This window comes from Homalodisca vitripennis, chromosome 6 (assembly GCF_021130785.1).
Source record: "Homalodisca vitripennis isolate AUS2020 chromosome 6, UT_GWSS_2.1, whole genome shotgun sequence".
Taxonomy (NCBI): domain Eukaryota; kingdom Metazoa; phylum Arthropoda; class Insecta; order Hemiptera; family Cicadellidae; genus Homalodisca; species Homalodisca vitripennis.
The window spans coordinates 38,937,629-38,955,038 of record NC_060212.1 but is presented as its reverse complement, the minus strand read 5'-3'; the positions used below and the strand labels follow the sequence as shown (position 1 = coordinate 38,955,038).

General features: G+C 33.7%; 1 protein-coding gene across 1 annotated transcript in view; it reads left to right on the top strand.

Moving 5' to 3' along the window:
- The first annotated feature begins 263 nt into the window (after positions 1–263).
- Positions 264–17,410, top strand: part of LOC124365352 (origin recognition complex subunit 1) — a 137,119-nt gene continuing 119,972 nt past the window's right edge. Inside the window, 1 exon segment of the mRNA XM_046821328.1 lies at positions 264–555. Coding sequence (XP_046677284.1) covers positions 264–555 — 292 coding nt within the window.

Here is a 17,410-nt window from a genome sequence, read left to right as displayed (position 1 = left end):
TCACGAAACTTAACTGACTTTTTACTATTACATGACAAACTATTAGTGGGTCGAAAAACGACCCGTTGGGACCAAGCCCATAGCATAGGCCTAACCTCAAACCTAGCGTTGAATCTTTTTTCAAGTTTATAAGTAAAAAGCGCACGGTGATAAATTTAAATCAATATGTATACACATTATACATAAAACAATATTAAAATTTATGTTATCTGCTTTTTTTAACAGAAAATGTTTTATTTTATTTTTTACTTTTGGGTCATTTCATGATCGACAGTCCGCTTACGCTAGCTGAGATCTTAGAAGCCTTGGAAGACACTGCATCAGAATACACCGCAGGTGATATCTATATAAGCCCTCCCGACAATGATGACCCTCACAATGTCACAGATGAAGAATCTGGAGAGGAAGATTCTAATGACCCAGACCGAGTGTGCCGTTGTCAGCTCCAAGCCGAGGCAGACATTCGATTAGAAGGAATTGAAAACGATGAAGATACACCAGGCGATTTAGGTGATCAACGTGGTGATCTTAGTGACATACGCGTTGAAGACAGAGGTAATAATTTACTAATAGCTACATATTCTAAAGCTACTGGAAAGAGGAAACCCGTTTCAAATGCCACAACATGAACGGTCTAAATTTTAAAAGGGGGTAGTAAGCCGGGAAAAGCCTGCACCCAATAAAAAGATGAACCCCGTTCGAAACTGGGAAAAAGGAGACTTAGAGTTCAGAAGAGAGGTACCCCTTCAGTGTGAGATATTCAGATATTCAGTGACAGAAAGAAAGAAAGTTTCCATACCTCAGCTATATGTTATTTTGCGCAATACAACAGGAATATGGGAGGTGTCGATCTAATGGACAATAATATATCGAACCACAGAATAGGCGTTTCGTGGAAAACGGTGGTTTCTCTGGCTTTTTGATGTTGTGATGAGCAACTCTTGGTTTCTGGCTCGCTCTCAAGGAGTTACTTTGGACAGTCTCAGTTTCCCAAGAAGTGTGGTCCAGGCTTTACTTCAAAAATTTGGACGCGCTCCTAAGGCAACTGGCCCTACAAGAGCACTGAAGAGAGCTTCAAACCCACTCCGTAGTGACCATGGAGGTCATCTGATAGTGACAGGTCAGAGTAGAAGAAGGTGTGTTGTATGTAAAAATAAAACTGTAAAAGCGTGCAAACGATGTGAGGTCCCACTGCATGATACCTGTTTTGCAGATTTCCACAAAGATTAATCATTTGTGTAATTAACATGTCTTTCAAATATGTTTGTAAATAAAGTTTCCACTATATACACTTTATTGTGTTTTAACTAAGGCCTTACTCCCAACGGGTCCTTAACGACCCATGTTAAAAAAAGTACCAAAATGTTTAAAATAAATTTTTTTTTTTTTGTCATATTAGTGTAAATTAGATAAGGAATAATTGATTTTTTATAGTGAATAAAGTATTTTGAGAAAAAAAAGTTTTGGGCTTTAATGGGTTAATAAAAAACTAAACACCAATTATTAAAACTGAACAACAGATTAGAGGTCACGACAGATCTGCACTCACTGGCGAACCAAATATAAATGGCCGTAGGCCCAATAGTAAATGGTCATCGTTACAGCAGAAACAATATAGCGGCAAAAAAAGAGGGACGGGAGTCTTTTTCAACTATTGGTTCATTCTAGATCAATTTATTGAAACGATACTGTGACTCCGCATTGGTTAATTACAAATTTTTTATGCTTTTGGTTTAATTTTTAGTATATTTTTTAGGATTAGCAACCAAAGTGGCCTGATTTCAACTAATGATTTACCGATCGGTTGGTTTGCTAATTTAATATATGAAGCCTTCAATTTACTTTTGAAAACATGTTGTTCCTCGTATAATATGTTAGATTCATCCCAAGTCATACAATGGTCTTCGGACCAACAATGATGTGCAATTATAAAATTTCCTGTTAACCCTTTTCTTGTGTTTCCTTGGTACTCTTTAATCCTTACGATTAATGGTTTTTTGTCTTATTTTGTATTCCGTATTTCAGCTACATTTTAAACTTTAAATTGTTGTTTGCTCTAAGAAATAACGAGTAGTTCACTCCTTCTTTGACAGTTTTTTTATGGTTTGAGTGATAATTTAAATATCTCCCTATGTGTGTTTTCTTTAAAACCCCGTAATCTTGAGGATATCTATAACGACTTGGATTGTAGATTTTAATATTCCAGAGTATCAATATTTAAATTATCAATAAGACATCCGAAGACGATATAAAATATTTTTGATTAGTAAGCTCCTAGTGAATATTAAGTACAATTTATTACTAAATTGGTAAACTATTAAATATTATCTGGCTTGTCTAAAATAAAAATAACAGTTCTAAATAAAAACAATGGATTTATTTTAAACTGGCGAATTAATAAGTTCAACGTTTCAGAATTTTTATCACTCTATTTTCAACAAAGAATTGACAAACCTTTCAGTAAATTTAAAAACTCCTTCGGCAAGAAATAAAAATAATAATGAAATATATCAAACTAAAAATCAGAGCTCTCTTCTAAAATAAAATAATAAGGTTTTAAATAAAAATCAAATACCACTTGGAAATAACTAAAATAAAAATGTTCACTTCTAAGTTCACTCAAAATTCAAAATAAAAATTTAAACTTCTCTTTCCCCTATTTTAATCTTAACTTTCAAGTTTCTGCAATTCAGATTACAACTCTCTCTAACAATTAATTATTAAAGTTCAATTAATTTCCAATTAATAATTCACAATAAAACAGTTCCACTTAAATATTAATAAATTACTACTTTTACAAATCTCAATTAAAGTTATTAACAAAGTTCAATTTTAATTCACTTTTCTTGCAAGCATGAACCAAGGAAACAGGATTTTTCCGGACATTTGCCATCGTTCAGTGAAACAAGAAAACAGTAACACTACGTTTCGAGATCTGCAATCTGATCTCTTATTCAGGTAAAAGAACTAACCTAATACATAATTACAAACTAGTTTGTAACTTAGATAGATAATGTAACTTAATTAGAAAATTAATCAATGTAGCTTTAAAAACGCTACAATATCCCTATCTCATAATACACACATATAAAGTATGAACCTTGTTTTGGCTCCCAGTTCTATAGCGAGGCGGATGGAAGGAGAACTACTATTAATATGATTGAAAACCTCATTCAGTTTTAGTGTCTCAATGAGGAAAAGCAACAAATATATCGTGCATACGCGTATACTTCCACCAAATCTTAAATTTGAACTGAGTTTAAGCTAAGGCTTTTTGCATTTTTAATTTCTCTTTTACTATATTGGCGAAAATTTGAGACAGTGGAGACCCCATTATTATACCTTCATCTTGGTAACTTTTCATCCTCCAACTCAAAATAATTGCGTTGGGTGGATACATTTAGCAGTTCCATAATTACTCGCCCGGGAAGTTTAGTCCTTTCATTTAATGTTAAGCTTTCTTTAAAACTTGATTTAATTATTTCGATAGTTTCTGGAACTTGTACATTTGTAAATAAAATATCAACGTCAAAAATTAATAATTTCGCATTTTAAGCCGACTTAAGTGATTTTAATTTTTTAAAAAATCCCTACAGATTTTGATAAAAGAGTTCGTTTTTCCTACCAATGGCGGTAAAATATCCAAAAGGATAATTCCCTGCAAGGTGAATCATGATAACTGATTATAGGCCAGAGGGGTGCTTAGCAGATTTGAATATAGTTTAAATACGAGATTCAAACTTCTTTCCTGTATGAGTTTTCACCATAAGCTAGGTTACTGTAAAAAATGCTGTCTTAGGTGAACCAACACAAAACAAACTGGCATATATGACTCGCCACATAAAAGGATTAGAACAGTACCAGTCTATAGCACTGGTGCCACATTAATTAACAACCCAACCTACAGGATTCTTGGGCTACCGCAATGGTCGAGCCTCTCCTCGCATCCTGGATATCAATCCTTCCTTTGACTTTGATAACAGCTTTGGCTGTATTTTATTACTCACCACATCAAATAACTGTTACTGATAACATGTTTGTTGTACATAACAAATTCAAAGGGTAAACACAGTTAAATATTCAGTAAAATACTGTAAGACAGTAGACTAATTTATTTTTATGATTATAAAGTAAACGAACATATTTATATAAAAATATAACTGTATATAATTACCGTTATAAAACACTCTACTTATAATTGACTATCTAAATAAAATCAAGGATTTGTTCTGAGTCCTAAGCTTGTTTTTTCATAGCTAAAACAGAAATAAACTCACATTTAAATATTGTAAAATGGTCTATATGGATTTTATAGTAACAAAATAAATTCAAATATTCCTACCGTACTTAGCACTAACCAAACTATTTCATATCAGTCTGTGCAGATGTAAGGATTGTTAGAAAATAGCCTACACTAAACTCGATAATAGGCTATTTTTACTCCGAGTTTTTTATCCTTATCGATAAAGAAAATAAATATTCAAATTAAATTAAACCCACGTTTAAATGTGTTAAAATACATAACTTTGATTTTATGGTAATAAAGCAAACCAAAATTCTTATTCAGCATTAACGTTTCAACATAAAAAAATAGTTTTCACAAAAAGTAGGATAGGCCTGTTTTTAATATGAATCCTTGCTTATTTAGACTTGACTATCTTTAAAATGTCTGGTTGAATGTTTGTTATGCACATAATTAAATCGTTATCCAGTGATAACCTGTTTCTTGTTTTTTATTTCATCTTTACCATTCTTTAAAATCCTGATTTACATAAATACGATGATACAAATGGAATCAGTAATTTTAAAGCTTGAGCCACCAAATCCAGATACTCGTCTTTTATACCTGTCCACATAAACGCCCTCGTACAAATGCTTTTTAAGGTCCGTTGACAACTCTATCTGTTTGTCATGAAGGACAGCACTGAGTTCTGCATTCTTCATCTTCTCATTGAATAGATGTAAAACCATTGTGAACCAGAAGTATTCTAATTTGGAATGTATTCCAAAACTGGGTTCTTAAAGCTTCCATGTGATTAGACACAAGCGGAGAAAAAATATGTCAAGCTAGGCGAATCATCTTGTACACTAGGAAAAGTTTTATACATTCAAGCATTAAAGAAACTTTTTCAACATTCGTTTTCTTTACCCGTTTGAACCAAAGAGATGTTTTTTCAAATCCATTTACTTTTACCTGTGCAAATAACATTGATTTATGTGAACCTTGCAATGTCCAGGCCAGTATGTTACTTGGGAAACATTTAATTTTGCCAAACGCGGTAAAAATTTCTAAAACATGAAGCAGTTTCTTCAATTTTTTATTTCCTATCGCATATGTAACAGTCATTGGAAAATCGAAAGGAGGATTATTGTCAGAAAGTAAGCATACTTGGATGGGTGACCGCTGAGCGATTCCGACCTTGCAAGTCTGTCTGCCCTTTTAGTGGTGGTTCGAAAGTCAACTTTTAGCGTTACTTCCCAAGTCAACTGTTAGAGAAGGCTTGTCATTCCTAGTTTCGCATGATGAAATAAGGCATCCTTCATTATCAAGTTCACCTTCAGTCACTCTATGGATTCTGCCGCAGTCAATTGCTACAAGTGGACAACTTTTGCGAACCTACACTCAATTACACATTAACGGGAACAGGAACAACTAATTACAAAGGTATGCGTGTAAAAATAAATCATTACATATTATGCGTATGCTATTATCAAAGTTCCTACTAAATCCACGGGATGCTTAACGTACAAGGATCTGCTTAGGCTGTTACACTAGGAAAAGGAATGATTGTATCCAGGAAGCGAGGAAGGGTCAGACCATTGCGTTAGCCCAAGAAGCTCTGGGGTTGGGAAGTTCATTGTTGTGGAGCCAGTTGGGTAGATACTGCTGTTACTCCTTTGATTTGGTAAGTCATACATGCTGAAACTGTAAAACCAAATAAGTGATTGATATTTAGTTGTTTGTATTGATATTGTAAAACAGCGGTTTTTATAAAAATGATTGAGTTCTAAAGGATTTTAATATTTACGTTGCAAGGTTTTTCCTTAGAATGTAAACATAATCTTGTGTCATAAATCCTCCACTTCATGTCGTCCACTTCCACAATCTAGCCTTTCACTTCGTGTGAAACCAAACAAAAAAAGAACTGCACAAGTTAGGGAGACATTTACCTTGAATAAGAGGTGTCCAGGTATATAATTAAGAATCAGGTAAACAAAACATATAATTTTTAGTTCTGGCGTGTACCCAATGAGTGACTCATTGTGATGCTAATTTCAGAATATAACACATTTGATTTGTTTTAATACTTCGGTCTCGCTGTGAAGAGCTGTTTTTGTCCAAAATGTGGTAAAGGAAAAAAGTTCACTTAATACAGGTGCGATGAAGGGGGGAGTGAGTTGTAACGTGAACGGTTTTTAACCTCAATTAATCATCTGTAAAGATATCAAAACAGTGACCTATATGGCTTCTTCATTCACGCAAAACATATTTATGTATGAATTTATCTGTGTCAAAAGTTTTCAACATACGGGGAAACGGAATACTCATCTAGTAGTTAATCCCAGGTTTGAAAATATTAGTAAGAAACCTATTGTCATGTAAATTTTAACTAGGAAAGGACGCAAGGCACGTCGAGGAAGTTGAAAGGAAAGCTATCGTTCGGAGAAGTTGTATGGATGCAGCAACAAAAACGTTGTATACATTAGATGACCACGCTAACCCTATTCTTCCACGAATGTTTATACATAACATCACTATACAGTTCCCTTCAACTGGTTATGTATCTACAGTTAAACATATTTTATTTAATATTCCACACACATAAAGCAAACCCAACACTATTATGATGTATACTACCATGTATAACGTGAAGGATTAACACTTCAAACGTTTTAGTTATGTGGCTTGATTGGTCATGTTATATAAAAAAGGTCATTTTCGGAAGTAACACTATTTTTTATTTTTTAGCACCTCTTACCAACCGCGCGTTGCTATTCAAATACTCTACAGTGATTTTAGGGTTATAATACACGTACGTAAGGTCTTCTAAGTTCTTTTAATAAGAAATATTAGTCTATAACGACACGTAACGTAGCTAAGGTGAAAATAACTGATTGATATATGAATGTTGTGATTAGTTCCAGTACACCTCTTTCTGCAGTGTAATAAGAGGCCACCACCACAGTGGAATCATAGTATCCTTAAAACATTAAAAAGTAACTAAATTTTAAACTGTTTTGTGTGTTATTTTTTATAAATACACATAACTGATTTTTTTATGTAACATAATTCGTGTCAACATTTTTGTTTATATAGTTTAGATAATCATAAAATATGATTCTGTTGTGGTGGTGGCCTCTTATTATACTGCAGCCAGAACGTCTTATTATTTCTTAGTGCAACGTTTGGCAGCTGACGCTGTCAAATTCTTGAGTCCTGGGATCTGGAGATATGTTTGCCTGAACCATTTATAAAAAGAAAAAATCATTTTCCAGTTTCATATTCCAGACGCTACACTAAAAGGATTGCGGACTAGATCTAAACTCAACATTTCTCGTAGTTTTAAAACCAAATAATATCCTTTTTAACAAGTCTAAACCTGTGAAGCAAGAAGTAGTTGGTCTTCTAAATTTAATCTTATCCTAACTGAAGAAAATTTGTCCATAAATAGTTTAGTTTTTACATACATTTTCTTATATATGTGTTGGATCTAGGTCAAGGCAGCCACCAGAACTGCAGTGAGCTTGTATATGCAGTAAGCAAATACATATGCTTGTGAAGCACAAGCACACAGCATGGTTTGTTAGCTTGAGATAGCTGAATGTTAGCCTAATAGACTACGATACTATGTGACATAATTGCAGGAGTGACTACATGCCATCATATTGCTTATAATACAGTAACTATAATTATATAATATATATATATATATATATATATATAATATATATTTTTAGTAAATTTTACAATATGTAACATAAAATTAACTGATCATATCAAAGACTCAAATTAACAGGAAACTTCATAACATCAATTTATTATTTTAATACATTTTTTAACATGAACAAACTAAGTAAAATATGACTTCTATATGATATATATATATATATATATATATCCAGGTACTGACTATATTATAAAAAATATTTGTTAATAGTAAGAAAAGAATGCGGAACTACTCAAGAATGCTTTATGGTATTAATAATAAAAAGTAATATTTTATTTACCGTTTTCACCAAAGTGGAAACTTCATATGATCGCGACAGTAGAGTGCTCTGTGAGACAAGCGGTTCGTTAGTTTGGCCAAACAGGAATTGGCAAATTAAAAACCTTGTAATATAAATTGAAAGTTTCTTACTTTGGTAAACAAAAACCACAAGCTGGGGCTAATTGCTCTACAAGCTCCTTAGGGCGACCAATCCTGAACTGTTGCTACTGCCCTTAGAAGTGAGTATCCTTACACTTAAAGCATGCCAACTTTACCTATGCTTATGTAAAACTGTTAAGCTTAAATATTACATGTATATATAAGTCAGCGTGAAACTACTTCTCTTCGCGAACAAACGTGTATCTTATGTAGTAGTTATTAAATTAAAACACATTTATTCCAAAAATCAAACAAACCCCAACTAATACAATTCACACACAACACCGTAACTTGTGAACCAGGGCCTAACATTAGACCTGGAAGGGTCTGCCCTTTCCTCTGTCCCTCTAGAGACCATAGCCTTCTTTTTTTTATGTTTAAGATGTCGCACCGCGATACCACAGGAAGTGCCGACATTATTTTTCTCCCAGTAACTTTCAGGAGCTCAATTACTCGATACATACTCGACCTAAGTTAAGTGTTAACCTGAGTTATCCTAACTTAAAATTGTACTATATAGAATAATATAAATAAGAGTCTGGCTAGGATGTTGTAAAGTTAAATATTATCAAAGTGTGATAATAATTACAATACTGTAGTCCTTCTGGTCTTTTACTAAAAATTATTGTTAAAAATTATATATATTTAAAAAAATTTGGACCTGTTCATGAAATAGATAAATACCAGTACTATAAGTTAATATAATTTTAAATTGGCATGTAAAATGTTCGCTGTACATTACACAAAAACCAAAAAACTTTATTGCAATAAAACGTTTTTTTTATATTGTTTACATTAATCATAAGATATTGTTTTTGTTATTAAAATTATTAAAACGGAACCGGTCACAGTGAGTCTGCACTGGCCGACCAACCACAGAGAAATCTATGAATTAAGTAATGAAAGGATTAATTCAATTATTTGAAAGGAAGTGTTCTATTGATGTAAAATATAACATTGGAAAATTACCAAAAATACATTCAACTTTAAAATTATCCATCGCCAATAATTAACTATAATTAAAATAAAATAATAAATAATAAATTAAAAATAATTAATTAAGGTTTTTAAGAACTAAAAGAAAACTCTAGACGTACACGTAATTAACTTATGAACTATTTAAAAATCAATTAAAAATCGGCATATTGATATTTAGAATCACTAAAATAAAATTGTATATAAAAAATGGAATATCAAATATGCATTACGTTTACTTTAGTGTATTACTAATGCAAGGAACTTTCTTTCAAGATTTTCAGCACACAACTAAATAAATCATCAAGTCTCTGGGGTAGGGCCCCAAAGATGCGGGTGTCCTTTAATTAACTGTGAAGCAATGTTTGCAGATTATTGCACCGCTCCTCAATAAATCATTTTCTAAGTTTAATTATTTTCTAATTTTGTATAAATACTTCAAATTATTGAAAATTATTTACTACTTACATTTATTGTGAATTTTTAAAGAACGTTTCAAATATAAAGTTATATTATTTTTCATGTTTAATAAAAGATACAAACACTTTCTCTCATCTCTAAATCCTCACAAATAAATAATTATTTCCCAGTCTAACAATTTTTTAACATTCCCTTGCAAATAAATCTGAGCTCGTTATTATCTTCACCTACTAAATGAAACACAGATTATTTCGAAGGTGCTTATGAAAGTACTCTGAAGCAACGGAATGAATGATGAATGTAATCTCTGCCGGAACAAGAGCTCTCTACTTGTATTATAGGGATATTAAAAGCAAACATAAAAGCGGATGGCGGTAATTTCTTCATCTCCCTTTTGTAACTCTGCCTGTTTCAAAGATTTTAATATTACGTGCAGTTTTTTACTCAGAATTAATTTTCCTTTATAGAAGCTCTCGCCGTTTATAATTTCTTCCATGCTAATTCAGTTCTAAGCTATTTAACAGATATTAAACAATGTTAAATTGGATATAAAAACTAAAACGAAAATTCAATCTATGATTGGGTAAAATCTATAAGATAGTGTTGTGAATGCAATGCTGACATTAGTTGTTACATTAATCGTCGTGATTGCGCGCTATCCTGTGGAAAAACGACAGGACAGCGATTATAAATGTATTATAGAGAATTATTACACGTATTGCAATAATATTAAACTATAACAATAATGAAATGAATCAAAATTTGTAATTGATATGTACAGGAAACCAACTTCCGGAAGATTTAACACCAATAAATCTAACCATCCGCCTGCACAAAAAAGAACAACATTTGATTTAATGGTTTTTAATCTTTTAAATACACCCCTTTCAACAGAAAACTACAATAAAAAACTAAATTGCATGATAAATATTGCTATCTTCAATGTCTCCACTACACAACTTATTGATCCACTGTTTGTTTACAAATTTATTTATTCTGCTATATACTTCTCGTATATATTTAAACACTCATGTCCTAATGCAACAAAAAGTGATTTATTATAGGTTGAAAATAACTAAATAAAACTGTGTTACTTCATGTATTTCGTGATACTCACAAACAACATGAGTTGTTCCAGTTACAGCAATTAGTAATGACATATGAGTTAGCTTATGGCTCTTTGTTTACCACGTTTTTGCTATTACCACATTGTACAGTTAATGATACAACATTGTTCACCGTTATTTATCCGTGATTACCGCTGAGAATTACTTCGTTTTTATTTTTCAAACGTTTTTACCCACTCCTATTTGTTAGCCATTTAATTTATTAGAATTCTTTAAAGGTCACGCTAGCTCTGCGTACATTGATCAAGAATTCAGAGTGAATTTGTTGTAGTTTTTTAATTTTAAGTCATTTTTATTGTTTTTAATCCACCTAGTTTTTTGTTATGTTCCTCAATGTGTGGACGTAATGTTAAATTTCTAACCTCTACAGATTTATAAATGTATTTCAAACATCAAAATTTAGGATCTATGAAGAGGAATAAATTCTTTCCTCAAGTAAACAAGTAAACTAACACATTATTACAATCTAGGTTAAAATAAAGTATGATTGCGAGCGTGACCACAATATATCCATCCACTCTATGGTAGTTAGCTATGGAAATGCGTTTTATGAGTAGACGTAGAAAAGATCTGAAGGATTGGATATCTTGATTATAGGAAATGCAGACTATGGACGTATTGAGGTCACCATTACCGCTGAGGCAGAATCGTCCAGGAGGGTAATGTTGCGCAGATGTTGCGCACTGCTCATTGGCGCAACATCTAATTCATTAAAATTCACACTTCCGTGACTACAGCAGCAATCACCGGAACTGCCGTTGCGTACATGATGTGACGTGTGAGGTCGTCAGAAACTTGTAAGCGCAATTTTTATAAATCTTTATAAATTAGTAAAGTGTTGGCATAAACCATCGATCGTCCTTCATTAATCGTATGTATCGTATTGTGGCTTTATTGTTGAAGAAGGATGACGTTTTAAAGGATAACAGGTCTCAGTAGGGTTGATAATGGTGTTATGCATGACATAGAGTGCTTCTTCTAATCATTGTGGAGCTGATCAAGAGGAGTATAGTTGGCAATACTGAAAAAGTAGAGTTATATGGTCCATGTTACAAACTTAAACGCCAAAACTTTCCAGTGAATTTTGTTAAGTAAATTTTATATCTTGTCTACAGTAAATTTATCGTTAAAAATTATAGGATTTTGGACATTTCCCGCCGTCATATGTTACAAAATGTGTAACGCAACATTTCTAGGATTGAAATTTATCTTCTTCTTGACTATCTCACCAAAAGCAAATTATTACATAAAAAAGGAAGAAAAAAAGGAAAAAGAAAAGAGCGAAAAGAAGTTAAACATACCCTAAAACTATTTGTAGATAACCTAAAACCCAATCCAGATTCAGGTGATACACCGCGAGACCGCAGGAAATGCCGACTTTAATTACTTGTTAGTATCCCACATTAGCCTGTGCTTGTGTAATGTTTGATAATCAAACAAATTCTCTGAACCAATCCAGCTGAGCTATGGTGTCCCTCAGGGATCAATACTCAGTACGATTCTTTTCCTCATCTATGTCAATGACATGGAGTCATCACTACTGCATGGAAAACTTGTGCAGTACGCTGATGACACGACACTTTGTTTCACCAACAAATCAAAAACTATTCTGGAAAAGCAAATCTTTCTTGACACCAACAATTGTGTCCAACACTTCAACAGCCTCAACCTCAAAGCGAATTCTTCAAAATCAAATTTCTTGACTTTTGCGTTGCGATCAGGGAACTCCAATGACGGGCCAGCCGTTTTATTGGATGACTCTTTCCTGGAGGAAGTCGACTGTTCAATATTCCTCGGAATATTCCTGGATCGGGGATTGACTTGGAATTATCACATTGATCATGTTTGCTCAAAACTGGCCTCGGGCATCTATGTGTTGAGGTCTTTAGCCAAGTACTGCCCCATTCAGGTACTGATGACGGCTTATTATGGCTTGATCTACCCCCACCTCACCTACGGTTTGGTGCTGTGGGAAGAAAGCGCAAACTATCAATTTTTCAGAGCATTCAAATTGCAGAAGCACGCGATTCGCATAATCGTACAGTTAAGGTTCAGGGAAACATGCAAGGAAGCTTTTAAAAATTGCAACTGTTGACTCTGCCGTGTCTCTACATCCTAGAAACAATCTTTTTTGTATGTCTAAATGTGCCATGACACGTGGCCGAGACATACATTCGTATGGGACAAGAGGCAGAGATACCCACCGAACTGGAACTCACAGGACGGGGGTTTACGAACACTTGCCTTCGCAGGCAGGAGTTCGTTTTCTCAACAAGTTGCCAAATTCGATCAAAATTGCCCCAACGCCCAAGGCGTTAAAAGCTCGTTTAAAACGCTTTTTAGCGTCTCAAGCATTTTATAGTGCTGACGAGTTTATGGCATTCAACTGGGTGACCGCACAATTGGAACACTGACAGCCGGCGTTGGAAAATGGGAAAATTGGCATAAGTGAATGTGGTGCGACTGAAATTTCTGTATGTTTGACTGGTCTCAATGTGGAGTGATTGTTCCGAATTATAGAAAAATGACTATTGCCATACATTTTTGTAGTGTTCTGGCAAAATAAAAATGATTTGATTTGATAATGCTCGTGACTTGCATTCTGCTTAGGCATTGTAAAGTCTGGATTCCTTTTTTTCTGACTGAACTTCAAGCAGATTTTGGGTATATGTTGCTTCTTCTGTTTCTCCTCTTTTTTTCTATGTTTTATTTATTTCTTTTCTGTGTATTTTTTAATTTCCCCTGAAGAAGAGAACAGGTTTCAATCCTCATAACGTTTTGTTATACACTTATAAAGATGGCAACTATCAGAAGTTATATAATCCTTCCAAACCTTCCACTGTCAATAAACAATCTTAAACAAAGAATCGTAAATTCGTGTGACTATGACTTAATAATTTATTGCAATCAAATACCGATTGCACAGCTGTAAGCGGAGTAATGTACGCTCTGGGACTCCTTGATATAATCCCTTTGGTTTGGCAAGAACCTTATAACAAACTGTAATGCTCACTTTACGAACTGGCAGATGAATCTAAACAGAAATCTTTTGAAAAATTTCATTTACCTTATTGGAAGTACTTTCAAACGTGAGGTTAACAGTGAAGATTCTAAGTGTAGACTATATAATCAGCCAGAGGGCACTGCTAAACACAATATTTTGGTTTGTTAGAGACATTGTGTTTGGAGAATAATTTTTTTTAGAATTTCGCAGCCAAAGTGATGTATTCAACGGCAGCATTGGGCAGAAATCCTTGGATTTCGTTGAAGGCACATAGGTAGGCAGGTCCTACTAGCGGAACTTGGGTGTGCTAGTATCCATCACGCTTATTTTGACGCGTTAGGTATTTTGTACTATAAAGAACTAAAAGTTATTTATAGTACATTTTTAATCTGATCTTATACCTTTGGTTATACCTCATACCTTGAAGTATCCCCACTACGACACTTATGTTTAAAGAGAACAAAGTAAAAAAGACTTCAATCATGAATTCAATTACAGTTGTGATCATTTCCTACATTTCTGGTTTTATTTTCATTTTCACAAACAGCAAAAGGGTGACCGTGAATTATTTTCCAGACTGTATACTTCAACAAAGCATATAATTGGAACGGATAGACTTATACATAGTATACAGTACAATACATGAGTACACAATATGTGAACCAACAGTCGAATGCTGATACGCTGCGCCATGTAATCTTCCGCTACGCTGGTATCAGTTGTGACACTCCCTACCCCTCAAACACATAATTACATAATCACATCTGTCTGTACCATGTAGTCCAGATTAGTATATCAGGCTGCAATTTACTGTACCAACAATCGTATACCGCTAAATAAATTTAAAATATAAATAAGCAGTTATATTATTTGTTTCTAAACACAAGCGTAATATTATAAAAAAAACTTACTGGATCGTTTAATGAATATACACATCACAGCATAAAAATATCTAAAACGTATTAAATCACACTGTTAAAATGTAGAAAATAAACTCCATTATAAGAATAATCCTGTATTAATTTAGGCATCTGTGATGATTAATATGTGAAGAAGTTGATATATTCTGAAAACATTTTATAGTTGCTGTTAATAATCTTTTACATACGATTATCTTGTTTCATGCAGAAAAACAAATTATTTTATATGTTTTAAATAGTTTTTCGTATGTTAGGTACTGTATTTGTTGGTATTATTACTTATAAATATCAATTGTAAAAAATAATGGATGTTATTCCACTCTTAGTGTACACGACGAACTTGGAAAACCGTAAACGGCATCAACCTCAAATATATAAAGCTCAGACTCACAGTTCTCAGGGCTTTGAGACGAATACTAGACCTCTAAAGTAATCGAGCACGATGGAAACCTGATACCGTTCACCACAGTTCTGCTTTGAGGCAAAGTAAACCTCACTGGTTGATTATATTACACGGTCTTCACTCGACAAATTCAAGCCACTGAACCTCAGGTACTATCTGCATACTAAATTTTATGTATTAGTTATACAGGAGATAAATCATTCACACACGGATGAGGTGTGCTGTGGTCCGGAGAGTTAGTTCTGAGGGCCGACGCTAGGGCTGCGCCACGAAAACCGCGTACGCATATTCGCCTCCTTCCATGATATTTGCAAGATTTAAAAAAACAACCTACCCTCTCTTAATAGTTCATCTTGAACGTTGGAAGCGCACTAAAGAAGGATTTTATTTTTGACCTCAGGATTCCGATTCAATGGCCTCCAAAGTTACAAAAATTACTACGACAAATAAATCGCTGAGAGCACGTATTACTCATAAAAAGACTTTGTTCTTCATTGTAAACAGTTCTCAGGGCTTTGAGACGAATACTAGACCTCTAAGTAATCGAGCACGATGGAAACACGATAACGTTCACCACTGTTCTGCTTTGAGGCAAAGTAAACCTCGCTGATTGACTAAATACAAGGTCTCCGCTCGAGGAATTCAAACCAACCTCAGGTGCTTTATGCATACTAACTTTGATGTATTAGTTACACACGAGGTAAATCAATAATACGGATAAGGTGTGTGGTCCAGAGAGTTAGTTTAGTTAGTTCTGAGGGCCGACGCTAGGGCTGCGCTATGATACCACATGCGCATGTACTGCTCCTTCCGCGATATTTGCAAGCTTTCAATAAAAACAACCACACACTCTTTTAATCGTTTATCTTGATAAGACTTTGTTAAGTGTGATTAGCTCTTCATTGTAAACTGAACCAATACTAAAAAAAACCTTAATATATAACGGTGTTGATGTATCGACAGTTCTCATTGTCAACATTTTTATAATAATATACTACAACATAATAAATTTACAATAACCACTAATACTTAAAATATGTTTGTAAAGTAGGAATATTTAATTTGGTATTATAAATGTCTTCATCCGTATATACAAAGTTAATTACCTTTTGTGACAAGCGCAGTATCTTAGGACTTCTGGACCAATATTTGTTATTTTAATAATAGTTCTCATTAGGTTTTTAGTATAATATATGTAGTGTTTATACTATTGAGTTCTACTATGAGAAGTTTATATCTTTTTTAGAGTTTAGTCCTTTGTTTGAAGTTTATTTTTGACGGTGGAAGGATTGTGAAGGATTTTTCCGGACATTTGCCATCGTACAGTGAAACAAATCAGCAACACTACGTTTCGAGATCTGCAATCTTAACTCTTACTAACTTAATATATAATTAAAAACTAGGTTAAAATAAACAAATCATACCAAAGCGTTGTGACATGCCTAAGTCAGTAATCACAACCACCATGTTGTGTGTGTCAACTTCACTAACTCTAAAATATGCACTTAATAAAAAAACTATAAACAAACAATAACCATTGAAACTTAACTACAGAATACAGGTCACAATGCGTCTGCATTCGTCTACCAACCACCTACGAATGATCTGAGCTGATCTCGAACGTAGTGTTACTGATTTTTTGTTTCACTGAACGATGGCAAATGTCCGGAAAATCCTGTTTCCTAGAGAGCATTACTGCAAATAGAAATAATCATAATACAATCCATATTTTCCTTCACATTCCATCACAGACAAATTCATACCAATTTAGTTTTTCTGGATATTGATGACTATGCTATAAAATGGTACGTCCGGCGTCATAAGAAATCCTGGTAGTAATCGCCTGAATTACATACATATTCTACCATACCATATCAAGGTCACGCTCGGTCTGTGCCATCAATACCAAGAGGTTAGTGCGTTCCATCGTTTTACGATGAGAAATACATTTTACCTTATGTCGGCAGGCCCCTGGCGCTTGAGTACTGTTCCGGCAATGATGAGGGAGCCATAATGAGAGTGACTGGAACGAATAAACACGATATGGACTACAACAAGGTTACGCACTGCCTGGTCGATATTACCTCAGGGAAGTTCCTGCGGTAGAGAGTATTTAGCTCCTGTGATTAAGAAAAGAAATGTATGATCTCATGTTAGCTTTAATATGCACATTCTCTAATGACTAAAAATCT